Consider the following 27,400-nt stretch of genomic DNA (forward strand, 5'->3'; position numbering starts at 1 on the left):
CCTGGTGCCAAGCATCTCTCCTGCTCCAAGACAGGTCACCTTCATTCTCATCCCCGTGTTTTAGGGTTGTGGGGTGCCCTCGTGCTGCCAAAGAGGGGGTTGCGGATGTCTTGGGCGTCCGTTACCGCGTTTTGGCGCCTCTGTGAAAGTGTATTGAAGAAAGTGTAAAAATGCCCCAGAGGGGAGGAGACCGGGGGCAAAAATGTATGAAACGCAGCTCTGCAAAACATGGCTCCGGAGGTCCAAAGCTGCTGCCTTTGTACACGGCAGACACAATCCTGCTGTTATTGCTATCCTAGTCATTTTTCCAAGCATTGCATTTCCAATTTCGAAGAGAAACTGTGGGACAAAGAAAGTCATTACCTTGCAAATGAGTAAACAAATTTGGTAGCTACTTGCGCCAGATGTAAGCATGCACGAGGCACCCTGTTGGTACGTGTGACCAAGGCGCTGTTGCGGATATAAAAGGTTGTAAGCACGGACAGTAAAGGTCTCCGTTCTGCACCAACAACAGAGTCTGTGTCTATCCTGCCACAAAAGGGACACTGTATCAGGGTCAGCCTCGGGGGATAATCAGCCATCAAGCTGACCTGTGGCAAAGAATTATGGTGCTGAAAGGCAGTTGGACCCGAAATCTGCTGAGGGGAAGCAGGACCAAGCTGCACAGCCAGAATCACTTCTGCAGGACGGAGGTGAGCAACGGGGACCAATGGGAACGAGTGTAACAAAGGGGCTGGAGGCGGTCTGCAAAATACTGGAAACGGTTTTGCAGAAGCACCACGCTGAAGTGGAAAGCTTCGATTTAAGGCGGCTTTTGTCTCTCGTAATGTAGAAGGAATAGATGAGGCTATGATCTATGCCGTAGAAACGTGGGACAAAGCCGGAGTGAGGCGCAGCTACGCGTTCTGACCCTGTGGTTAAAGACCTTCTGGGGCCTTGGAGACTGGTATTTGCATCGCTACAAGAACGTGCGGAATCCATCGTCCCAATAGAACCCACGGCTCCTGCTGTGGTGGGAGCCGCTGTAAAGGACCGCGATGATGACAGCAATCTTTTAGACCCCAGGCTGATGAGCTCGAGAAAGGAACCAGACCTGAAACCCCCCGATCGGCGTGAAGTTTGGCGAGCGATCCGCAAAGAAGCTGACCTGGAGGGGGATTTTAACATCGTTCAGAGATTGCATTCAGCTCTCGCCTGTCCAGTGATTCTGTTTTTCGGATTCAGACTCTGCTCTCCCCATACCAGTAATCTATTGAGCTCTGTTATGAAAAGTTACGCGCTTTGTCTTCGTGATTGCAAGACCTTGGCACAATTGACAAGTACTCAGCACGTGATGTGGATGGGCTTTTGGGGAGAATCTGCACAACAAAAGGCGCTGGAGCGCAGAGCCACCACCGCAAGCACCCGGGGCTCATCGTCAGCGTATGGGAGCAGGAGCTGCAGACGTATGCTTGGCGTTTAAGAATGTAATGTGTGTATTTACAACTGTATATCTTACCTGCACCTGCCTGGCTTTCATAATTCAGGTTCTGAATAGATAATTTCAGTGATTTAATAACAGATTTCCCTATCCTTGAAAAAAAAAGAAAAAAGAAAAAAAAAAAAAAAAAAAAAGAGGGGAAGAGGTTATGCTTGCATTTCCACAGATGCTGGACCATGATGGGTTCCAGCCAGAGTCATACAGCCCTGCTTGACTCTACCATCAGCATCTGCTGCTGCTTTGGACACATGACAACCTTCTGGGTACCCTCACAACTGAAGCCTATGGTGGCAACTGGACTGTGAATACTGCAGCAGTGTGACAACAACCTCAAAAATTTTTGATTCGTGGGGCAAAAGCTACATATTGAAAAATCATGGGTTTAGCTTGATGGGTGATATGAAGGTTTGGGACCATGCGTCTGAAAGATCACACAGATTAATGTGTTTTTTGGTTTTTGCATGTTTGTTGGCATATACTCTTTATATTAATACCAAATGCTTGTTGTTCAAATTAACAAACAAGGGGGAGTTGTGGGACAAATAAAGTCATTACCTTGCAAATGAGTAAACAAGTTTGGTAGCTACTTGCTCCAGCACGCATGAGGCGCCCGGTTGGTACATGTGACCAAGGGGTTTTGTGAGAATAAAAGGTTGTAAGCACGGACAATGAAGGTCTCCATTCTGCACCAGCAACGGAGTCCGTGTCACTACTGCCACAAGAAACACCCAGCACTTGTGGCAGCCTGATTTGTGGGCCCTTGCTTTAGATGAGTTGAAGATTCTTCCACTTTCTGTGGTGCCCAGGATAGCTGGCAAGCCGAGTATTTTCAGCATTTTGTAGAGCTATACGATGTTCTCAGTTGAAAAAGCCCTTCAAGATCACCAAGTCCAACCACCAACTTGACCTACCAAGTCCCATCAGCAAATCACGTCCCTTAGTGCCACATCCACATATCTGTTGGACTGCTCCAGAGATGGGGACTCCACTGCTGCCCTGGGCAGCCCATCCCAGTGCCTCTCCATGAACAAATCCTCCCTACTGCCCAATGTAAACCCCCCCCTGAGAGCGTTCCACTGATGATTTCTTTCCTCTGTCTCACAGGCTCCTCAGTGACCCAGCTGCTGGCCCGGGATCTGGACAATGACCCGCTGGTGTTTGGTGTGGTTGGCGAGGAGGCCAGCAGGTTCTTCGCTGTGGAAAGTGTCACTGGAGTTGTCTGGCTCCGGCAGCCCCTGGACAGAGAGGTAACAGCTCTGCCTGGGGTTCTCCCCATCCGGCTGCATGCTATCCAGAAATCCAGGCATAGAAAGCCGTCTGAGAGAAGTGGTAGGGAAGGGGGAGCAAGTTTTTGTACATATAGGGGAAAGTAACAGTTCAGGGGAGAGAGGAAGGAAAGGCAGAGGGAGTTACATCAAGATAAATGATGCAGGGAGAGGGAAAATAGAGCAAAAGAAGAGGAGCCAGATGTGAGACAAAATGATTATTATTTTTAAGGTCTTTTCACTCCTACAAAGATTCGAAGGAAAACAGTTTTTTACCAAAAAAGAAAAGCCCTGAGCCAAAAAATGTACACACTACAATGAGGGGTTTATGGGAATTGTTGAATCACGACCTGAACCTCTGATTGATCACCTGAGGCAAGCACCCAGTCAGTTGCAGGAGCACAGGTGAAGGCAATTCAGCTGTGTGACCAGAAGGGGTGGAGCTAGGCTGCACCCCTCCTAGACCCTGTTTGAGGGCTGACTGCCACTGCAGAAGGATCTCTTTTTGGTGGTTGCTCCTCTTGAAGTTTGTCTTGTGAGCCTATGACATGGGTGAGCATTTTCCATTTGTTTCCAATTATCCCTTTCCAATGTGATGATCTTTCCAGCTATGTGGTCTCTGGATACTGATCTAACCACACCGCTCTATGTATTTGTTGATTATAGAAAATGTGTGGGCAAGCATGAGTGTGACAGATTTCTCTGGTTATTCTGTTTACCCAGTTCTTAAGATCAGATACTTAATTGGGTGTTTTTTGTCTTCTATTTTTCTTGCCTTCCCTACTGCCTGTCCCTCCTTGAGCAGAGGCAGCAGGGTGGATATCCCAGGAGTGGAACTTCCTTGTCCCTTGTGCTCCAACTACCCTGTCTGCCTGCAGGCATCACCCCAGACAGGAGATGAGTTGTATTAACCAACTCAGAGGCCTGGAGGTGGTGGATTGGGCAAATGTGGTGTCAGTTGCTTCCCAAACCCTTCTGTAGGATGAGCTGCTGATTTGCTGAAAGTAATGCTCCCGGTCTGGGCGCTGACAGCTGCTGCTTGTCCCTACACCACTCTTGTTTGGAATAAATCACCCAGGTCTGCAACACAGGGAGATGCTCCCCCTGCTTTCCAGCTGAGCATTGAGCAGGAGCATTGCTTGTTGCTGTACTCAGTGCTCCTGCTGCAGGCAGGGACTGGGATATAGAGGGAAGCTGAGGACTGCAGGGTGCGTGTCTGGGGCTGGGAATCAAACCACCAGGTAGATATGGTGGTCAAAGCTGGTCTTCCCATTCAGCATCATTCTTTAGTAAAACGTGAGCAGCATGATTGCTGATGGGGGGGGGGAAGGTGGGGGGAGAAAAGTTGAGAAGAACAGCCCTACCTTTGCTAGCAATATCCTGCTCCTGACACCCAACATTCCCCTCTCACCAGCCTGTCTCTCACCCTAGCACCTGTGACTGTAATACATCACAGTTTCAGGACAGCCTGTTAAATCAGTTACAGCAATAAGGGGCACGGAGGACTGCATGGGGGTTATTGAACGCACTTAGGGGATTTCAACCCATTAATTCCCTGTGCTCATCCCAGTGCTCCCAGCAACATGGTATCCTGGGGCAGGAATTTTTGGGAAGGTGGCAGCAGTGCTCCGAGAGCTCAGTTGTGGGCTGGAGCTGAGGTTCCCTGCATCTTCCCAACCTGAGCAGGGTATTTCTCAGTGTTGTGAATCTGCTGGAGCCCTGCTAGCCAGCCGTGCTTCTCAGCACTTGTCCTCAGCAGAGGTAATTGCACTCAAGCGCCCCTTCTCTTCTTTTGAAGGTCCTGAAAGCATTTTGCATGTAATAATATTGGCTAAAAGTCCCAAGCCTGCCATCTGCAGATAAACACTCCAGTATCTTTAATTATATGTTTTTCTTCTCCTTCCCTTTCAGACCAAGTCAGAATTCACGGTTGAATTTTCTGTCAGCGACAGCCAGGGGGTAAGTGTGACTTCTCATTTCATGGTCTGCGGCGTGTGCGGAGGGGAGTGTAGGGGATGGGTCACCCTGGCCCTGGGGAGTGGGCTGGGGGCAGCACCAAGGCAAGTCAATGCAGGGGAAAGCAGCCACCAGCTCAAGTTAGCTTCTAAGTATATACATAAGGCTGATGCCCACTCACTGTCCTCATCCCCCGTGGCCACAGGTGATCAAGGGGACAGTCAACATCCAAGTGGGAGATGTGAATGACAATGCACCACAGTTCCACAACCAGCCCTACAGTGTCCGCATACCTGAGGTAGGTGCCTCACCACATGGTTGCTGCTGAGCATTCCATCCTGGAGGCTCTTGATGGTGGGGAGAAGTAAAATGATGGGGTCTGGGGAAAGCAGGACTTGTCCCATGAGGGCCTGGAATGATGGAGGTGGGAAGGGACCAGCAGAAGTCACCTAGCCCAGCCTCCTGCTAAAACAGAGATGATATAATGTCAGATCAGGTTGCTTGGGGCTTTATCCATCCCAGGTGTTGAATATCTCCAAGGATAGGTTTCCATACTATTCTGTCATGATCTCTCAGTGCTGGCACCTTCTTAAGGAGACCTTCTGCACCTAGAGCTAGGTTTGGCAGAAATGCTCCTCAACCTGCTGGTGTTAGGAGGAGGATAACAAGCTCAGAGTGTTGTGTTTGAAATAGAGCATTCCATGTTCTCCTGTGGATGAAGATTTTCCTGTTGTTCCCTGTTCATCCCTGAGCACACCTCAAGGCATGGGTGAGGTCAAGTACGTGTGTGTGTGAAATCAAGCAGCCTCCAATGATGGAGAGGTACAAACAATTACATTACCATGGTTTATCTCACTGTGCTGGGCTGGGTTCTTCTCACCCTGCTGTGAGGATGAGCTCTGTGTTAGGCAGCCTATGACGTGCGAGCCAGGAGCTCATCTCCTGATCGTGCTGCCTGCCTCGCACCGAGTCCCCCAAAACCTCTCTCCACAGTGGCACAGAGCCAGAGCCATTTCTTCTCCTCCTTGCAGCATGGATGGTGCAGAAATGACTTGGCAGGGAATGCACGAGCTGCTCCATGCTCTCACATTTTTGCTTAGACTTCTGGATGCCGATAGGTGCATGTCTTTCGTTACTCTCCTTAAGAACCAGTATTGGAAAGCTTCAGGTTGGGTATTAGGAAAAAATTTATTCTCCGAAAGAGTAGTGATGCAGTGGCTGTGTAGGGAGGTGGGGGAGTCACCATCCCCAGACGCATTGCAAAGCTGTAGAGATGTGACACTGAGGGACACGGGCAGATATGGGTGGGCTGGAGTTGGGCTGGGTGACCTGAGCACATGAATGAAGCCTTCCATGTGTCAGCCCTCAACCTCTGTGTGAAGCCTAGGGAGCAGGGAGAGCAAAGGCGCTGGGGAGGAAATGAGGGCTGTGAGCGCGTGGGGCACAGCCTGGTTTGTGCCCCCACATACTCGCTCAGCCATTCGAGCCATGCTGCTTTGGAAGTTGGCCTAATCTAATTATAAGGCACTGTGTGCCAGTTCTCAGTTTCCATCCGTGATCTTTAAGCAAGGGCACCAACCAGAGGTAATGAGCCACAAACCCTTTGCTCAGCCAGCGTCCTACAGGCACTTCTGTTCCTCTGCTGGGCAGACGGCATTTCTTTGGCAGACTGCATGCAAGCAGGGCATGGATGGGGTGTCTCTGGAGGTTGCAGCCCACGAGGGAATGGGCAGGGACATTTCCCACTCAGCTCTCAAGGTAGAGGTGCTCTCTTGCTTTGGCTGCAAGCAGCTGAAGTTTGGTGTGGGTGCAGGAAACAGATAGAAGATGGCACTGTCCCCAAGCTCTAACAGCCCAGGGCCAGTGGCAAGGCTGCGAGTACCCAAATGTGTCAATGACCACCGTTGGATAATGAATGAATAGTGATAGAAGTTTGGGAATGGAGTGCACACCAGCAGAAGCACTAGTGGTTTTGCATAGACTGGACCTGTGTAGAATTGGCAGCTAACGAGGGTTTTTCTCTTTTTAATTTTGAGATAAATGGATGTATCGATTTGCAGTTGTCCTAGCTAATGGAGCAGCAACAGAAAGGCCATTTAAACCTCGCCACTATTGTGCGGCGCTGGGAAAGTCAAAAGAAGAGTGTGCATAAATAAATGGAACATGAAGTAAACTGACCTTTAAAAACAATACTGCCTCTAAACACCCGTCCCAGCATTTTCCGCAGTCTGCTTGATTTGTGAACGTGAATTATTTGGATGCGGGCTGCTGTTCTCCAGCACAAGATGGGGATGAGGGCAGTGGGCATCTGGCTTTACCATGGCTCTGAGGGCATAGAGCAGCTGCTGCGCATCTCCTATGCTCAGCAGGTCCTCACCATCCCTGCCCAAAAAAGCCGGACATGGGCTGGTGCGGGACACAGGGGTGCCTGCAGCATAATGGTACATCCCATCTGGGCAAGGGCATGCCGCCGGCCGCTCGTTAGGAGGCAACGAGGCAGCGCGGGCGCGCTCCAGTCTGTAAAGAAAGGGGAATCCTGCTAGAATTGGCAACTTAATTCACCAAGCTGGCCTCGACAGAGCTCATTAAGTTCTCGTGTATTCATTTCAGGCTAATGGCTGTCATGCTGACTGCTGTTTGATTTGCTGTAATAGACTTTTATGGCTTTCCAGTTTGCGAAGACGTGTGCACCGTGCCTGTGCCCCATGGTGCTGCTGGCGTCCATCAGTGAGCCACTCTCCTGCTTGCTGCACTGACCTTCAGGGCTTGTGCTCCTCCTGTGTGCAACCCTCCTGCTTCACTTTTCCCATGTCCTCCTCATCTTCCTCCAACCCTGGGCTACTGTGACTCTTTTTTTTTGGGGGGGAGTCTCTGAGCTTGGCTTTCGAGTCAGGGAAGATGTGCTGCTGACCCTGGGGCTGGCTGGTGGGGTGATGCCTCAGTCCCTGACGACTCCAGTCTGCTCTGTCTGATCTGTTTTCACATTTCACTGGGTCTGGAGGAAACCCGGTCTCCCTGTGTTGCTGTGGTTCAGCAGTTTTACATGGAGTAGATCCAAGCCTGTGCACTGGTTCTGTGATTCCTGGCATTGAGATGGGGCTAGATCCTTGGCCCTGGGTTCCTACTGTTTTTCCACATCCCAGACCCTAAGCACCAGGCCATTGGAGCATGTAGCCCAATTATGACTTTGTGATGATCTCCGCTGTTTCCAGGAGCTGGGGTGTCTCTAGTTCAACATCTTGGGTTCCTCAAGACACCAAGGCCCTTGGGTTCCAAGGCTGTTGTGTGGGGTGGTTCTGAGCCTGTTAGCCAAATTCAAGCCACGTCCTTCTCTCCAGAGCATCAGCAGACTTCACACACAGGCAGAAAGTTTGCTTAATTGTGTGCTTCCTTGCTCAGGAACTTATCCACAGGGGGTTCTCCCTTCTTCTGAAAACCCTCTCTTTTCTGCTGTTACCTCTAAGGATTTATGAAGAAAGGTGTACCACTAGGCTACATCTTCCAGCAAAAAGCTGTCCCTGGCCAAGCTCGGGGCTGCTCAGTGCTCTCACCAGAGGACACTCACCTCTCAAAGAAATACCTATGACTGGCCAAGTGATATTATTTACAGCAGGACTCTGTTTCCCAAAGGCACGCAGCTCATCTCTAAGCGCCACCTATTGATCTGTGTAAGGCCCATATATCATCGCTGAGCTTTTCCTCTGCTGAAAAAGGTCTCTGTCCTCCCCTCCCTCTGCCAAAGGTCTGTAAAAGAAGGTGCTCTTCTTGGGTTCATGCCAACAACAGCAAAAGGCAAGGTGGGAGAGGCTGCACACAGCATCAGTTTGGAAAGGGCCAGCTTACAGGTGTCACATCTGCACTCAGCTCTATTTCCCCCTTTGTTTTAAATGGGGATGCGTGTGGACACTTGCCATCAGCAGCCACTGCTGCTTGAGGTGGCTTTCCTGAGCTTTCATGAGCCATCACTGGTTACCATTTGCACCTTTAATATGTCGGTGTGATGAAAACAGCACTTTTTAAATTGTGCAGAAAGGGGAGAGAAAGGAGGGGGCCATCCTGCCCTGTCCCATTACACAGCCTGGAAGCAGGCTGTGCTGGCTGGTGAGCAGAGATGAGGAGGACTGGAGACAGACCCCAAAGCCCTAGCTGTAATTAAAATTATTATTTTTCTTTAATGGTAATAATGTTGGTAATTACATCAGGTTCCCTGCCATCTTGCCTGGGAACCTTCAGGGGCTCGTATAACTCTGTAGCAATGGCACTGAGGGCTGATGCTGCGCATACGAAGCAGCTGCAATGAGCGTGAGCTCCGTCTGCAGCCCATTCAATTGCCTTGCATTCATCAAGACACCTTTTGGGTTATTTTCCCCTTTCTTTAAACAAAGAGGCTTCGAATTGGAGGCAACGATAACAGAGATGATAAGAACAGTGTTCCCACTGCACGCTAAAGCAGTCTATAATCATTGCTGGATACTTTCCTTCCTCATTTCTTTTTCTTTTTTCCCCTCTGCTCTGTTTTGTTTTTTTTTCCTCCTGCCTGTGTGCTTCTGTGTGGAGTTGAGAGTGGCGCAAATAATTTACAATGAATAATTTACCCCCCCAAATCCAACTTGCCCTTCCTGTTGCCAACCCTGCACACAGAATCCGCAGCATATCAAACTCCTCTATGGCACCTCCCATGCAAATTCATTTATTTATGATGGTTTTCAGTTGGGTTTGTTTGTAACTTGTTGGAGAGACAAGAAACAAATTTGTGAATTATTCAGGCTCTGCTCATTAAACATCGTTGGCCAGAAGCAAGTTGGTTCCCTGTTCTGGGTAGGCGAGCATCCGCGTGGCGCTGTGTATGAGCACAAAACGTGGCTCATCCAATTGCTAGCACAAGAAATTCCATCCTAGCCTCTCCTTCGGGGTGTCCATACTTGTGTAGATGAAATACACAGGTGGAATGAACTTAATGCTTTCCCTTTGGCGTCAGAGATCTGGTCACCTTGTGTTTGCTGTGATGTTTTTCCTCTTTGCAGATTTTTTGTATTATTATTTTTGAGAACCTTTAATTACTTTTTGACTTTGTCCAGCAAACTAGTGGAAGCAGAGCCATGTTTGAAGGGTCTTCCTTCTTTTCAGCGGCTTTAAAGGCGGGTATACTGTCTATCCATTAAAAAGCCATCTCTTAGCTGGATGAGATAATCTCTTCTGAGAGGGTTTCATCTGCTCTGTAATCACTAGGTAGGAAGTAATATCCCTCAAAGAAACCCAGGCTTCTCCCTCCCTTCTCTACTTCAGCCCTTGTGATCTGCCGAGATGAGGCCATTTCTATAGATTGGATGTTAAAACATATCTTTATATGCAGAAAATTGCTGAGTCATGATTTTGGTGGCTGTGCCATGGGATGACCTTTCTCATTTGTGATGGAGTGGCTGTGCTGTGACTGTCTCCTGGAATTTGCAGGCAGAGACCACAGGAGCCCTGTGTGGAAATGTACCAGATATAAGAGCTTGCTTTGGTGGGCTTCTGGGGATGGCTGTTGTTGGAGTCTGATAATTCTTGGGGTCTCTTCCAACCCAAGCTATTCTATGATGCTATGATGGGATGCCCTTTGACATGTTGGCTCTGAGTTGAGTTTGTGAGTATTGATAGATACCCACTTCTGCAGGTTCGATATTAGGAAGTATTTCTTCTCTGAAAGAGTGGTGCTGTATTGGCACAGGCTGCTCCCAATGGAGTCACCGTCCCTGGAGGTGTTGCAGAGCCATAGAGATGTGGCACTGAGGGATGTGGGCAGTGGACAAATAGGATTGGGCTGGGTGACCTGAGAAAGCTTTTCCAATTTTAAGATTCTGTTACTTTATGATCCCTTCCAAAGGGATCCCTCCCAAAGTTTGCTGACATGTGAGTTTTGGTTGTTATCAGCAATGTGTGCACTGTGACGCCAGATGGAGAGTGTCTCAGGGTCCTGGTGATGTCCTGAAGTCCTGCAGGGAGGGGGCAAGTTGCTGTCTGGCAGCCCATTCCCTGGTCTAGCAGAACAGGAGATCCTGGGCCTTTAAAACACGTGCCAGAAGAGTGAAATGAGAGACGCAACAGAAACTACTGGGGCGGAAAACTCCAAATGGCGTGGAAGTAATGCGTAAAGTGTCCTGGAGATAACAGTCATTTCCACGAGGCAAAACTTGGGCTGGCTCTGGCTGGATGCTGCAGCAAGGGGGGGCAGCCTGGAAATTAGAAATAGTCATGCTGCTCTGACCAGTGCAGCGCAGGGGTGGGCAAAGGGAAATGGGAAGGCAGAAAAAAGGGGGAAAAAATCCCATTTGGAGCTTGGAAGAAAAGCCACTGTGGGGCAGCAAGCAATTCAGTGCCTCTGCAGAGCAGTGGTCGTGCTGGGAAAATGAGGCTCACAGAGCTGGAGAAATCATCTTAGGGCAGAGGGAGGAAAAGCAGTGTGCAGAAGCAATGAGCAGCTCAGACAGAGGTGGGAAGGATGGCTTGGGTACAGCTCACAATCCTGTAGGGCAGTGACTGCAGCCAGATGGAAAGCATGGCGTGGGGAGACCAAGGATGGCATCGTGGTGGATCTGGACAATACTCTACAAAGCTCTGACTTTGCTGCTATTCCGAATGGTCCCATCTGGCCCTGTGGGAGGAGAATAGAGGCAGCAAACATGTGTGAGCAACGCCACTGTGCTGTAAGGGTCCCAAACCCATTCCAAGCTCAGGGTGCCACTCAGGACGGGTGGTACAAAGCTCTTGCCAAAGGTGGTTGTTGTTTTTTTGTTTTGTTTTGTTTTTTGCTTGTTTGTTTTTTTAAGAAAAAATGCTGTTTTTAATTAAGATGGGACTATTTAGGGGAACGCTGCCGCCTTGACAGGAAAGCCATGCAGAAATGGTGCTTCAAAAGGACAATAAAAACCACTCGCGCAATAAGTTCAGTCCAATTTCTTTTTCAGAATTGCATTTTATGTTTTATTATTTTGTAATGTCGGGGATGGTCATGTATAATAAGTTCTCTACCGCCGGTCGTATTTTGTGGTAAAATAATAGAATAAATCAGTCTCTGTATTTTTTTTTGAAATATTTATATATAAGCAGAACTGCTCACATCGGTTCCATTACAAATGGGAGGAATTTGATCGAGGAAATGGTTTCAATCAGTGTTAGGCAGCCATCGCCTAATTTCCACCGTTAATTGCTGTTGAAACTTATAATGTCTTTGATTTATTTTGTCAGTAGGTGAATAATGAAGACAGCATGAAAACAGAATATATGGGGTTTGAGGCAGTTTTGCTCCAAAAGAAAAAGTCTGAAAACTTTTTAATTTTGGAGATTTGTTGTGTAGGTGACTTGGAGAGCATGTTTTTCCCCCAAATACAGATGCATCTTGGGAAGCATCCCTTAGCTTTCAGTGCTTTGATTTGTACCTCTCTTTTGGGTGTTCTTGGCAAAACTGGGCGAGCAGCCGGTGCTGCACTTGGCTTCAGGTGGAGCTGCAGTCCTTTGCTCTGCAGGTGCTTCCTGTAGGTGTTGCTCTGCTCTGGGCATCCGCTGCCACCATCCTCAATGCCGCAGTATTGACATCAGCCCCACTCCCTTCCGAGCAGCAGAATCAGGCAAATGTGCAGCAAATGAGCTTTGCAAATAGGCTTTTGCTGTGTCCTTGCCTCCTCCCAGTTCTTCCCAGCTCCTGCTGCGTCTCTGCCACTCTGCCTTGCTCTCCAAATGTCAGCCTGTGCTCCTTACTTTCAGAAGCAGCTCGTGGGGTGGTCTGTGCACACACGTGTGCACGTGCATGCAGAGTGTGGGAGAGAGCAGCTTGGTATCTCAATGCGGTGCATCCAATAGGGATTGGATCTCAACATGCTCTTTGTCCTTCTCTTTGCTGGGGCTATTTAATTGTGCATCTTATATGCTGGTCCTTAACCTCATCTGTAAGGTGGGTAGGGCTGGTGAGGTCCTCAGAGCTGCAGCAGCAAATAACTCTTGCTACCAGCCCTTCTGGAAATGCTGCCAGCTGGGTATGGGCAGGTTTTCCTTCCCTTGACGGCACCTCGGTGTGTCTGCCTTGCAGACCTCATTTCTGAGCGCCCTGAACACACAACTGACCCAAGCTGCTGGATGAACAGTTTTTCTACAGTGTGATTCATCATCAGTCTATCATCATCTTCCTCTTAATCCTTGCTTCCAGCAGGAGGGTGTCTGGACAGGAGAGGAGCAGGAAAGATGGGCAGTGTGGGGCAGGAGGCAAGTCGCGTCCCTTCTGCACGTTCGAGCTTGAGGTCAGGCTGCGGCATGCGTGCTTTTTTTTTGGGTTTTGGTTAAAAAGCCTCATTGGAGCGTTATGGAATCAGAATGTGAAGGGTAATTGAGCTGAAAGCCATTCTCTTCCCTCAGCCTGCGCTGCGGGAGCCACCAAGCGCCCTCAGAGGCCGCTCCGGGAATCCTGCTGACAGAGCACAGGTGGGGAGAGCATCCCCAGGCCACATCCCCTTGTCCCTAAGGCACGTGCCTTGTGCCACAGCTTGTGGATGGGCACTGGGTGACTGGGTGTATTCCCATAGGGGCAACGTGGAGGGTTTTTTTTTTTTTTAAAAAAAAAAAAAAAAAAACACCTGCCCCAAACCTCAAAAATTAAAAACAAAAGAAGAAAGAAAAAGGGAACATAGCTGTTCTAGGTGAGCATCATCATAATTGCACGCAATCATGAGAAGTGTTTGTCACTACTCTGGTCCATTTTCTCTCTAAAGTGTGATGGGTACAGAGGGTGGTTGGCATGACCTCCAGGAGGGGTTAACAGAAGACCCCTCCAATTTGGACCCTGAGCTCCAACATGCAGCCTGCAGCCTGACTGTGCTCCTTGTCGCGCGTTATTGATTGCCGAACAGGCACAGCTAAGTGCCTCTCATTAATATTTGTTTTGGTCTTTTCCCTGCATTCCGATGAGCAGAGGAGATGCTGCTTATCTCTCTCCTGCAGGTTCTCTTTCTAGAGGATTCCTCTGGCTGGTGACAAACCTGGGCTATGTGGCCACCCATCCCACTGCCGGCAGGAGGGATGGGGTGACAGCTGACATGAGGTCTTGGGAGCTCTGCAGGAGGAATGTGAGGAACCAAAATTAGCACGACATTACGAAGGAAAAGCATGCTTGATTTGCACTGTGTAGCTAAAATGTGTATTTCTAGGCTTGGCTTGGTTTGTATACTTCTAAAAAGGAAGGCTTCCATGGTGCAAAGCTCTGTTTCCTTCCATCTCTTATCCTAATGCCCTTTTTGATAGCCTTGACTTCAGCTGATCCATCCCATGCCATTGAAATGGTTTGGAGTGATTTCAAGTTTTTCAAGGTGTGCTGTCAAGAACTTAGGTGCAGCTCCTGAAATGAGAGAGTTCTGGTGTGCCCAGAAGTAGGGAAAAAAGCTTCTTTAATATGGTTGCTCCTCTGGCTTTTCACTGGCAAGTTGGGTGCACGTCTGTGATGAAGCAATATCGGAGTCCGTGGAGCATGAAAGGCTGCATTTGTTTGTGGGTTACAAATGGAGACCTGTCAAAAACCTTTTTAAGGCAGTGACAGAAGTTTTCTTTTTCATGATACATTTAACTGAAAGGCTTTGCCTCCCAGGGAGGCTTGGCTCATCTCTTTCTCCCTTTCCTTAAATCTGGAAAAATATGGTGGGCTAAGGGTACTCTTCTCCTATTCTAATATGGTTTCATCTATTACAGCCTTTTGGTAGGGTTGTTGGAGCCTACTTCTGGGAAACTGCATGCCCAGAAGTGAAGAGGTGAAAGGCTCTGCGAGAGATGGGGGACAGGACACGGCCCTCTCCTTGTGCTTGAAGCACAGGCTTTGCCAGCTCATTTTGGGAAAAGTGTGCAGATTATTTCCATTGATTTGGTGTCGAGAGCTGTTTTTTGAAGGGTAAACATGTTTATAGGATTTCTGTCCTTTTGTTGTAAGAAGAAGGACGTCGTTTCTGGACACAGGAGTTTGCTAGAAGAGTGTCACATCAGCTCTTCATCAAGGTGTTTCACCTTGCAGCCCCTCTGCCAGGTCCGTGCAGCAGAGGTGTGCTAACAGCACACTGTGGCTGAACCTCCTTGTTCTGGGCTCTGGGCAGGTGTTGGGAAGCTGCTTTCAGGTCCCACAAGCCAACTTTCCTATTCCTAGCCATGCCTATGGCTTCTCTATATGTTCCTGAGATGTCTGCCCAGCTGTAGGTTTTGCAAGGTGATAGGAATGTGCGTGCATGGCACAAGAAGGGGTTGTCAAAACTGATGGGATCGCTTTTTGCTCCCGGTCTCAAATCAAGAGTTGTCTTAAAGCATTTCTGAGGAAGTTAAGAAATTGTCACAGCCAATGTTTTCATAAGAGCTTGGCAATTTGAATGCTTCCCCCTCTGCAAATCAAATACTGTGAGAGGATACGTGACGCAAGCTTCATGTGAACATGGGCTGATGGGTTACATCCTCAGTGCAGAGAGGTATCCTCTAATTTGGGACCTTCTGCACCACGACTATGGGGACATTCACATTTATTCACATTTACAACACTTTTAGAGGTAGAGGTGATGCAGGAATGCGGTGGTGGCCTGCTGCAGGCAGGTGTTTTGTTGATCTCTTAGTGGGTGGCAACTTGTAAATAGGATCTTTTGTGCATCCATCCATGAGAGCACACACAGGGAGGTACAGTTCCTGCTATGAGTTCTGTCATGTAGGCAACAACTCCATCCCAAAATATTGTTTGCTTCCTTGCTTCTTCCAGCAGGAATTTTTTACCAAGCCTGGTGCTTTCCAGCTCCACCTTTTGCGTTGGGATGAAGAAAATGCTTCCATTCAGTAGACCTGTTATCAGGTTTTTCCACTGCCTATTCCCTTCTGGTGTGATTGGGGGATTTATTCTTTTAAACAAATTATTCCAATGTCAGATATGGGTTCAAAAAATTTGGGAGGTTTTGATTTGATACCTAGCAAAACATTCTGGTTTTGGTCCCCTCTCAGAGTGGGGTGGATGGGATGAGTGGATGGATGGATGGATGGAAAGGAGGAGAAAACTACAAACCCATTGTCCATTGGGAAACTGTATGTCTTACGTTCGCATCAGCCTGTGTTGTTTTCACAAATTTGTGAAACTGGGAGCTTTGTTACCTCTAAACTGTCTAGCAGCAGCTCTCTCATGCTGTCTTTGCTTCACACATGCTTCTGTTCTGCTATCAGCACCAACCGAGCCCTGCTGGTGGTCCTGCAGGAGCTCCGGTGCTGAGAAAGGTGCCAGACAGCTCTGGGTATTTTAAGCAGCGTCACTTTAATTCTAGCACATAACCTGTACCACTTCAGCCATTTGCGCTTCTGCTGGCTGTTGTTTCTATTTCAGCTGGAGCTGGGGCCACAGAACAGGATTATTTTCTTTCTCAGTGCTATTCTGCCTTTATTTCTCCATGATATTCGTCAAGTCTCACATTTCTCATAAGCAGCACTGGGGTTTGGGTTTGGTGATGTGATGGGGGGGATCCAATTGAGACAGACCCCCATACATCTCCCTTGCAGCTGAGGGCAAATTGAGCTGCTGATTCCAGAGCTTCCTAAAACGGCTCATCTGAAAATGAATTTTGGCCTCTCAAAGTTCAAGCATTTATCCTGAGCCAGAAATACACACAGATTTGCTCTCTAATTTAATAAAGTCATCCAAATAATATGATTTCTCCCATAACCATCGTTTATGTTTCACAGCAAAATGATAATGAGAAAGTCATTAGAAGTAATAAACAAAACAAAACCCACACAGCAAATCCTTCACTGAGCCTGAGTGATGGGAAGAAGAGCTGCATCTGAGGCTTAGACCTCATAATATTTGCCGGGTGCAGCTGTTTTTGAGTAGATGCGCTCTCGAAACATTATTTAACTTGTTGGGTCTCAAAGGGATTTTAGTGCCAAGGTGAGCAGCAGCCAGCAGGGCTGCTGTTGGGTTAAGCATTGCAGTGCTGCCAAGCCCGGGCTGCTTCTCTTACCTCCCTGTGCTTTGCTTACGGCTGGTCATAATGGGCATCATTCCTTCCCCCAAAGCCTTGTCATGACTTGGACAGAGTTCTGATTTCCTGGTTAAGTCTTGGGTTGGGTGTATGTTAGATGTGTAGAGGCCAAAAACTGTGTTGAGGTAACAGAGGTTCTCTCGTCTTGTTTATAACTGCATTTATGCTTTGGGCTACTAGCTGAGTATTTTTGCATTATGCTCAGAGGGATGTTATAGGCATTGCTGAATACAGCCCCAGTGAGGTCACCCATTAAACAAACCATTTCTCCCAGTCACATGTGAAACAAGGATCAACTCTATACTTCTCTCAACCAAAGCCCCACCGGTGTGCCCAGTGCAGCTCCATCCCAGAGCCAATCCCACTGCAGTTATTTGGCTGCTGCTGTGAGGCCCTTCCCACTTTGGCGTTTGTTCTTTTTGGCCCCGTGAAGCCTGCATCTGTTGCTGCTGAGCGTTCATTCATTGCCTCTTGCCCAGGTTTTGGGGGAGGGATGCAGCACAGGAACGGCTGCTGCTGCTTTTTTGGGACTGCTGGGCATCTTTGCAGATCTCTTTGGCTTTCCGATTCAGGGCCACTTCACTTTGTATTTTATCTGCATAGATAGAAAACGATCTTTCCTTGAAGCTCGTCTTTACTGCTCCCATTTGAACTTGCTGGGGCTGCATCCCAAACATGCTGCTCCAAAGGCAATTCTTATGCAGTGGCCGGTCGTTTGGAAATAGTCCCCTCATCAGGCACTGATGGATCTCTCGAGCCCCTTTCTCTCCCTAATAATCCCACCTCTGGGGAGGTATCGATTCACCGCTGCCGGCTGCCTCTTGATATTCCGCCGTCCGTTTTGCTCTGTGCAAATCTCTGCGCTGTCATTTTCACACAGCAATTACCTGCTCTGATTTCTTTCATCCCCTGTCCTTTGCCAGAGATCTGAACTCCGTATCGACAAACCACCCTGGAAGAAAGAGAGGGTTGGGGCTCAGGAAGAAGTTTTGCAACACTAAAACTTTGGGGAGTGCTTTTCCCTGGGGTGTGATCATCTCAGGGTTGGTGTCTCACAGCCAGTCAGTATTGATGTATCATGGGAGGGATGCTATATGAGTAAGGATATTTCCCAGCCTGACACTGAGACTCTGTGCCTTGCTTCTTCCATGTGTTGAAGGCACAGGTAATTGTTAGCCAGGCTGCCTGGGGAGCTGGGGTCAGTGACTCCTGGGTGTGTTGTCAACTGTGGCTCCCAGATGTCACACCTCCAACAGGACCATTGGCCAGTGTGGAATTCAGGATGCTTGTGCTTGCTAAGATGCAGACAGTGCTATAGACAGAAAATCAAAAATATGGAGCTTGACAGGTTGAACATCAGGCTGTTGGGCTGGATTTTGTGTCCTGTCTGGTTTTGGTGGTGAAGGTATCGAGGCAGCAGATCATTCATCCCTTCTGTTTGCACAGAATGGTTCTCTGATACAGGGCTATGGTTCAGCCACTGGGGAGGGGCAGATCCAAAACTGAAAAAGGGAAATGGGAAAGGGGTTTGGCAGCTCCTTGGTGTTTTTTTCCTGTTGGGTGGCTGGAAGGGGAAGGCAGCAGTGACTGACAGCAGTTGGGTGTGCTCTGGTCCCCACCAAGCAGCCAGCACCACACTTGGCCCAGCACAACACTGCACCTCCAAACTGAGGACGTTTTGTTATTAAAAGGGCATGGCTGGCCGGCCAGGGTGCTCGCTTGTGCGTGGTCCTCATCCGAGCAGAGAATAAATTAAAAAGCCAACTGGCCGCGGCTGCATCAGGAGCACCGGGACCAGAGATAGGGCCAGAAGTCAGATAGCAAACGGTGTCCAAAAAGTGCAGCGCCTAGTGTGAGGCGTGAAATTAAAACCTTGCCTGCCTCCTCCTGCATGCTGTAACAAAGCGACTCCCTCCACAGTCTGCCGGCACTGGGAGTGTAGAGGAGAATAATTAAATACACAGAGATGTGGTGGCTAGGGGAAGGATGCTGTTGCTCCTCTTCTCTGGACCCATGCTCCTCATCACTTTGCAAAGCCTGCTGCTGCAGCTCTGGGATGGGGTGCTGCATCAGGAGGGAGGAATTGGTCATTTTTTGCTGTCCTCACCCATTGCAGATCTGCTCTCCTCGCTCACATTAGCCCTTGGGAAGGACAAGCGGCTGTTGCCTCTCCTGCTACCACCAAGGAATGATGGAGAGGGCAGGACTTTTTAATCAAAGTTACATTAGGTGAAGCTTATATTATTCACCCCTGGTTTATTGCAGCTATTTTTACGTGGGGGTTAGAAGTTAATACCTCCTGGTGAGCCTGGTTTTGCTGGGTTCTGGCAAGCACTGAAATCCATCAGCACATCCAGACAGGGCAGAGAGAGCCCAAGCACAGCATAAACCCCCTAAGCTCAACTGGAGGGAAAAAAAGGCACTCATAAACAAACCTTTTAAAATCCAGACCTGCAGTAATGGAGGGTCTGGTCTGGAGGGGCAAGAACCAGCCAGAAGCATCAGCTGCAATCAGCAGAAGGGCGAGCTGCAGCAATCAACGCCAAAAAGGCAGCGGGAGCCACGGTGGGGCTGCAGGGCCAACGTGCTGTGCGTGTGTTAGGTCCCTTTGTTCTGGTCCCTGCCTTTTTTCTTTTCTGGTGCTCTTGGATTTTAGGGAATGCTGAAGATTCAAGCAGTGTTTGCTCCCTGCCGCTGGCCAGGGGGACTGGCAGAGCAGAGCTGTGGTCTCTTCCACAGTCTGAAAAGAATGCAACGAGCTGAGAGAGAGGGGAAAGGAAGGAATTATGTTCTATTTCTAGAAAAAGCCTCAAAAGCACCATTTCTAGGAGACCATTTTCTCCTTCCTCTCTTTTTTCCATTTTTTTCCTATTCTTTCCTGTAGATTTTTCTTGCAGACACGCGCTTCCCAGCCTGCTCACCTACAGCTCTCCAGTGCGTTATCCCTGTCTCTGAAGGAGCTGCACAGCAGATTTAGGAGAGGGCTTGCAGTGCCTATGCCATTCCCCACCCTAAGCCTTCCAGGATGCCCTCTGGAGCTCTCACCGAAGCGCATTAACAATTTCAGACAATGCTTAATGTAGCATCACCGTGCTACAGTATTATAATTACATGCTTGTATTAACGTTTATCCACAAAGGTTTTCCTCCAGCAAGGAGGCACTCGCATGTCACTGGCAGACCTCAAACCCTGCCTGCAGGAGGAGGAGTGATGTGGTGCCGCTCGGTGTGTGCGCTTCCTCCGAGATATCCAAGTGGCATCTTTGGGGCCACCTCTGATATAGCAGTTGGAGGTGATGATGCTCTTAAAGCCAGCAGAGTGGGTGTGAGGCTCTGTTCCCAGTGCAGAGATGGTCACGTCTCAGCCTGGCAAGCAAAGAAGCAGGGATTGGTTTAGCTCATGCTCAGTGCTTAAGAGCAGAAATGGGGTGGCATAGGTCTGGTACCCCCAGGGTACTGCTACTGGGGGCTCTTCCTTGCGACTAGATCTGAAACTTTTAATCTGGTGCCAAAATATGACAGTGTCAGGAATGTTGCTGTTCCTGTGACATTTTCTGGCTTCCCCACCTGCGGCCAGAAGCAATGATGACTTGCCTGTGTCCTCCAGAGGCTGATGGCTTTATCAGGTACTCCTTTCCTCCTTCACAAATAATTGTGGGCCAGTATGGTTAGCACAGCCATAGTCAATCCACTACTCCTCACTCTCTTTTTGGCTTCAGCGGTTGTTCTGTTGTTTTTTTCCCGGACCTCACCACCACTATTGCCTCATTCCAAAGCTATGGGTCAGTCGGACATAACGGGAACCTACAAATCCCTGGCTTCAACCAGATTGCTCATTTCCCTCTTTTCCTGAGGATAAATGGCTTGCTCCACCTATGGTCAGCAGCGAGCAGGTGGTGCTGTTTGCTGGAGCGAAAGACACACTACTAGCTCATCAACCAGAACAGGGGACAAATATATAAGCACGATGGCAAAGCAGGCAGGTTTCCATCCATCTGGCCAAACTGGCTGTGGGAGGAATGGTGGTTTTTCTTGCACAGAGGTGAGAGAGGAACTTGGGGTGGGGGTGGGAGCCTGGAGGGGCAGAGACAGGCTGGCATGGGGAGGAGGCTGTAAGCAGGAGAGTACCCACAGCTCGCATGTATGTATTTGCAGTCTGCTGTATAAATGAATGCCATACCTAATGATTCGTGGCTATTATTTGAAGGGCCCCACAGTTACAGATTTATTTGTCGTTCCTTGTAATAACACCGATGATAATGAATTCATTTGTATTAATGCGGGTGTCTTGGACTTCCATTGATATCCCGCATTAATTAATGTACCATTAAAATAAAGTGTCACCCAATTAATATCAAGTGGAAGCAACACTGCCAGTGTCCTGTCATTAGGGTTTTGTTTGTAATTCATTGTACCAGTGTTCTGCTAATGGCAGCTGTTTGCCTGAAGCTGAAGGAGTACACAGGGCTGCTGTGGAGCACATCTGGAGCACCCCACTGGGCCAGTAGCTCCCCACTGGGCTAACAGAGGGCAGCAAGAACTGGGGGGAGAAGTGCTGTGGTGCTCCCTGACTGGCAGGTTTTCCTGTTGTTGTAGTTTTCCTCTGACTTTCAAATATCTCAATGGGCCATCTTGTCCTCCCAATCTTGCTCCATCTCTGCCCATCTCCTTGATAATGGAAAAGCAAAGAGAAGCATGGTTTTTCCCCCTCAGTGGCACATACCCTTCTTGCCTACCCACCTCCCAGCCTATGTCCTGCTACATATCTCCTAGCCATCTTCTAGCTAACTGAGAAAAATCTCAAACAGTGGACAAAGTCTTGCACTTTCTCAGCGGGAACCCACTAAAAAATACATTCTCCTTTTGCTATTCTTTGTTTATAATTGTGTTTTGAGGGCGACACTGCATTGATTTTGAATTATTCTATGCATCGGTTAGTGTCACAGGGTGCAGCTGTATGGCTTAGAGGAAACTCTGCCACCCTTTCCAACCAAAATCTTTCTCTAGTAGAAAGGTGAGAGGGTGGATCTATTCTAACCCTTGCCTTCGGAGCACCCAGATTGCAGGTATACAACTGTGGAGAAGATGTTGATGGTCATGGGCTTGTTGGTGATTCAGGGGGAGAGCATACGGGGTTTGAGGTTTGCCAATGCCACTGCTGTTTCTTTGGTTAGAGGTGTGCTGGTAGCTGAGGAAATGGAGGATAAGGCACAAGGATGTGATTTACGGCCTGATTGTGAGCGTACCTGTGGCTTGCCTTTGTGCACGGTGCTATCTTGGGGCTTTGCAGTGAGGTTCTGGGGCAAAGCACCTCACTTTCCTCACCCTGAATTCCTCTGCTGAGACAAGCCTCCGACCCGCACGCAGTGAGCCAGCCGGTAATTCAGTGCTGGCTCCTTCACCGCGTCTCCTCCAGCTGTGTTTATGGTGTTCTCAAAAGCCCCTCAATTGAATTATAGCTCTGTGGTGGCCGCTTGCCAGTGTCAGGCAATAATGAGGGAGGTCACTTAATAGAGATAGCGGCAGGGGATACATATTAACGAGAGCTGATTGAGAGGTGGGGTGAATTTCAATCCAAAAAAAGAGGGGAAAAAAGGGAAATTATCAGGTTTAAAATCAATTTTTGAAATTGGAAATTGCTTGGCTCAGGCTAGCAGTAATGCAATTAATAAATGTAATTAAAAGCGTAATAAAGAACAAGGGAATTGGAAGCCCGTGTGCATCCGCGTGAGTGTTTGGAGCTGGCAAGCCCCAGGCTGGTGGCTGGGGGAAGGCAAACCCACAGAGCATGGCTGGTCTTTCTCAAGGCAGAGCCCGTAGGAAGCGTCTGTGGAAGAGGGAGCTGGGGTTTCATTGTGTGGATTCAGCTCCCAGCTCTACCACTGGGATGGTTGGCCTTGGGCAAGGGATGCCGTGCCTTGGAATGGGAAGGCATCAGCATGGGGGACTCAGGTTGCAGCAGTGGGATCTGGGAGCAAATGTGATGGAGAGAGGGAAAGGAGCTGCTAGAAACAGCATCAGGGGAATATTTGAGAGTAATAGGTTGATCTGAGATGTAGCATGATCAGCCAAGCATCTCCTAATGGGAGCGGTCAGTGGGAAAAAGAAAGAGCAGGACCCAACATACAGCCTGCGAGGTGGTTTGAGGGCTGGTGCCGAGATGGCAGCATTGAGAGCCCCACAGCCCCAGCCCCTTCGCATTGCCTGCTCACATCTCATCGACCTTCAGACAGCTGCTCGGCCAGATTGCCTGCCGTTTTTACACATTATTTGCATTGGTCCGGCGTGCGCACATCCGCATCCTAATCGCTTCCACCAGCTTCTGCTGGGTGACTTTGCCCTGGGAGGTCGTGTGGAGGTCCTGTGCATGGCCAGATGCTTGAGCAGGAGCTCACTGGGACCTGAGCCTCTTCCTTTGGGATTTTTAGCATAGTTCCTCATGTATTCATAGCAAATGGAGGGAGGCACAAGCAGCCTCGCAGCCTCAAACCCCCTTTAGACGCTGCAAGTGCAGGAGGGGATGCAGGGTGGTCAGAAGCCGTCCCACTCCCCTTTGCCCTTCTCCTCCTCCACAGGAGGCATCTGTCTGGTTATTTTTGTCTCACATCTGCTGGCATCGTAACAAAGATTTAATGATATGACACAATTTCATCATTAGCTTTTTCGTTGGCTTTTTTTTTGTTGTTCCTGTGGGAAGCTTCTTTGCTGGCTGCTGGAGAGAGGGAAGAGCTTTAAAAATGACAAATCTGGGGGGCCAACCTGGAAAGCTCGCCTGTTTGCCACAAGCTGCTCTAGGCTATCGTCTACCCACATTTCCTTTTGGCTGGACAGAATGGATAGAATTTGATATTTTTGCCTTTCTGTGAATTAAGCTTAATCAGGGTTGATCTCTGTGGTGGAGGAACAGCCATGAGGGATGTGCAGAAGAGCCCCGTAAATGGCCCAAATGCTCAGAATGCAGAAACACAGCCCGTCCTGAGCAGCCCTGAGCTGAGCGTGCCAATCGCATCTCCCTGGGCCGTGCCCTCCACTTGTTATTTCTGATCAAACCCAAAAAGCAAGCCAGTGATGTCTATACAGATGTTTTGCTCCATTGTTCAGATGATGGGCCACGTCTTTTGAGAAATAAGACGTCAGCCTCCTGCTGAGCAATAGCTTGAGCCTGCTTGACCCAAAAACAGCAAGAGGATTTTAAAGATGTATTTGTGCTGCTTTGAAGGCAGACAGTCTGAAATGTATGTAACGTCGTGCACAGGCACTGACAGCACCAGGGAGACCCTGCTGCCTTGAAGACCTTCTGCTCATCTCCTGATTCCCCCAGCACCGGGTGTTCTTTGCCTATGCCTCGCCTATCCGTAAGCACACTGGTGTCCCCACTTGAGGCCCCCTCTGTGTTTAGCCCCACGGACACCAGTGACTGTTTCCCTAGGGCAGCAGGTCTTCATGCAGAGCAGGTGCTCCGCTTGTGTGGATTTTGCTGTCTTGGCCAATGAAGAGATCTGGTCAGAAAAGCTATAAGAGAGGGATAAAAATAAAGTGATGGCCAAGTCAGAACTCAGGCAGTGTCACTGGGATTTGCCTCTGTGTCCCGTCCCCGTCCCCGTCCCCCCCCCCTCCCACGAAAGCTTCTCCTTTGGGCAAGGGGATGAGGAACTCTTCTAAGCTTGCTCTGGAGCTATTGAATAAAACACAATGCCGTGGAAATCAGGCTCTCCTGTAATCAGAGTGACCAGAGCGGATTTGCATGTTAAAAGGAGTGGCTAGGGGCACTTAAAAAGGGGAAATATTCATCGAGCCTGGCTTTATCCTTGTGAATATTATTAGTGCTGGGGACGATATGTCCCAAATCTCATTGGTACAAATTGGTGTCTGCTATGGCCATTCATGTTTAATCCTCAGCACTCTTCTTCCTGGCTTTGGTAGGAACCTGAGCAGAGGAATGGATGGAGGGAGGGGTGATGGATGGATGGATGGATGGATGGATGGATGGATGGATGGATGGATGGATGGATGGATAGATGGAGGCAGTGCTTGGCAGGGTTGTGGAATGCCTCAGGTCAGTTACACCTGGTAACTTGAGTTAGCCTGAAGGGAGAATGGGGGGGGGATGCATAGTTCTCCCTGAGGAGCTGTACTGTGGGGGAAGGCAGAGAGGGGTGGTCAGTGAGCAGACACCCACTAGTGCCCCCCCACAGAGAGCCTCACAAGCCCTCTAAGCTCCCTGCCTGCATACCCCAGCCTTAATGCACAGGAGATGCAGTTCAGACTCAGGGCTTACAGGGATCTGGGTTAAGTGTGACAAAAAACGAGCAATTGTAAGGCAGACAGCAGCAAACTGCTGGGATAAATCGGCCTGGGAGGTTGTGATGTCTCCATTGCTGGAAGGCTCTAAGGATGGAAATGATTTAGGTGCAGCAAGGGAGCGGGTTTTTCTTGTGTGGTGCCTTCTAGCTACATCTTTTATGCTTCTATGATTGCTGATCACAAAAAAACTTGAAGGTGCTTTAAAAAATAATCCCCAGGCCGTGCCCTGTAAGGTTCTTTTAGCAGCTTGATTTAAAGGGTGGAGGGGAAAAAAAAATAAAAAAATTTTAAAAGGCAGAAATCAAATGAAAACTCGAGGTGGGAACTGCAACCTCTCACTGCTTGGAAGAAGTGACACCAGGCTGTGTGCGAAGGGCAGAGGTGTTGGGGACAGCATGGCAAGACCCAAGGGCTGGGCTCGCTTCTCTCCCTGCTTCCCTCCCACCTCCTCAGCAGCTCACGATGCTCCTCCTTGGGCTGAGCAGGAAAAATTGAATAGGAACAAACTCACAATAAGGCACAGAGGCCGGTGAAGAGGTTGGCAGAAATAATCGGTATTATCCCAACTGGTCCTAACCAGCCCCGAGGCTCCTCGCTGCTGACCTTTGCTGGCTGGCTGGTAGGTCGGAGCTCTGCATCGCCTCCTCATGGGGCTGTACGCATCTTGCAAATGTACCTCAGTGCCCCCCTTGTTCTCCCCAGCAAAACCCTTTTGCTCGCCATCCCTGCCTCTGCCCTCCCAGAGACGGGAATATGCATTTAAGATTTGCATAGGAACATGCAGCTGTTCCGCCAAAAATGGATAATTGTTCTCCCCGCTGCGAAGTTAAACAATAAGAAGTGCCAAACTGCACTTGCTGTTGCTGATTTTGTGCACTCAGCTGCATATTTTATGCATGTAGATTAGTTACAGATTTATAACAATTTAACTGCTAATGTCTGAATTAATCGGGCCAGGTTGTAGTTGCTGTGGAAACTCTAACATTAGGTTTTATGTAAAGTTCTGTGTTGCATTGAATGCATTTTGGAGGCGGGGGGTGGGGGGGTTGTTTTATATTTAATGTCTTATGGTGAAAGCGGAGAGTGAATCGGCACTGAAAACAAAAGTGGTTTTGGGCAGAAAACAAGCTTCAGCAAAGAGCCAGTAATTTTTCTGGAAAGTTGTGATGCCTGGAAAAATAAGGGTTTGTGATAGAAGTGCCGTCTTGACCGCAGCTGTATAACTATGATTAGAAGTGTGCAACAACTATTATAGCGCTGCGATCCTGTAATAAAGAGAACAGCTGTATAACTTAGAAGCCTCCTCAAAATACTGGACTGAAGTTCTTGGCTCTCTGGATATTGGTTTTGGTGGGCGATGGAAATTGCTGATGTGCGTCTGATGAGAAAACAGGCCAGTGCACAGTTTTATCAGTGTGTTTTTAATTCTAATTCCAGAACACTCCGGTGGGCACTCCAATTTTTATTGTGAATGCCACAGATCCGGACCAGGGGGCGGGTGGCAGCGTGCTGTACTCCTTCCAGCCTCCATCCAGCTTCTTTGCCATCGACAGTGGACGCGGCATCGTGACTGTCATCCGGGAGCTGGACTACGAGGTGACGCAGGCATACCAGCTCCAGGTCAACGCAACGGTGAGCCTTGTCCTGGGCACACAGCTTCCCTGCAAACTGCCAAATCACAATTTAGATGCTGGGTGGATTTGGTGGGAGCATTGGAATAGAGAGGACGGTTAGGGAGCTCTTTGGGTAGCTGTAGGGCAAGGTGTGGAACAGTGATGGCCAGTGGCTGTCAGTGGCCACCAGTGGTCAAGCTGCCTCCAGCACTAAGTGATTTTCACCCAGGAAGGCTCTAGGGCAATGCATTTCCTGGGTCGTTTCAGATCAGCTCCGGGGCATAACAGTCTTCGAGGTCTTTTCCTACCTACATCATTCTGTGGTTTTTCACACATCGGAGGCTTCTGCATGAAAGAGAGTAGTTCCCCTGTTTGAGAAAACCAGGCTTCTTCGCTCAGAGCCACGGTCACTAATCAGCTGATGACATTGAAAAGCAAGCATATGTCACAGCATCTAAGACCAGGAGAGCCCATTAAATCCTCTGCTATCGTTCCTCGTGCATCCTGACTTATTACAGCTGAATTCACCTGCATTGAACCTGCCGAGTCTCGCTCAGCTATAGCTGAGTTCAAACCTCAGAAGTTAAAATTTAGATGGGTAGAGTCAGTTCCAGGAGGGGACTCATGGGAGAGACTTTCCCAGGGAACCACAATGTCACACTCATGCCCCACCATGGAAGGAAGTCTTCTTTGCTGGGGTCAGCTCTGGCAGCAACTCAACAGGGAGGCAACTGCTGAGAAGCACTGTGCAGGCAGCTCTGTGTGGTGG

General features: G+C 48.9%; 1 protein-coding gene across 1 annotated transcript in view; it reads left to right on the top strand.

Annotated features, from left to right (window-relative positions):
- Positions 1–27,400, top strand: part of CDH23 (cadherin related 23) — a 128,426-nt gene that overhangs the window by 30,746 nt on the left and 70,280 nt on the right. The window contains exons 4-7 of the mRNA XM_052676613.1: positions 2,585–2,727; positions 4,657–4,704; positions 4,907–4,999; positions 26,456–26,650. Of these exons, the coding sequence (XP_052532573.1) occupies positions 2,585–2,727; positions 4,657–4,704; positions 4,907–4,999; positions 26,456–26,650 (479 nt within the window). The remainder of the gene's footprint in view (positions 1–2,584; positions 2,728–4,656; positions 4,705–4,906; positions 5,000–26,455; positions 26,651–27,400) is intronic.

This window comes from Tympanuchus pallidicinctus, unplaced genomic scaffold, assembly GCF_026119805.1.
Source record: "Tympanuchus pallidicinctus isolate F22 unplaced genomic scaffold, pur_lepc_1.0 scaffold16, whole genome shotgun sequence".
In the NCBI taxonomy this organism is placed as follows: domain Eukaryota; kingdom Metazoa; phylum Chordata; class Aves; order Galliformes; family Phasianidae; genus Tympanuchus; species Tympanuchus pallidicinctus.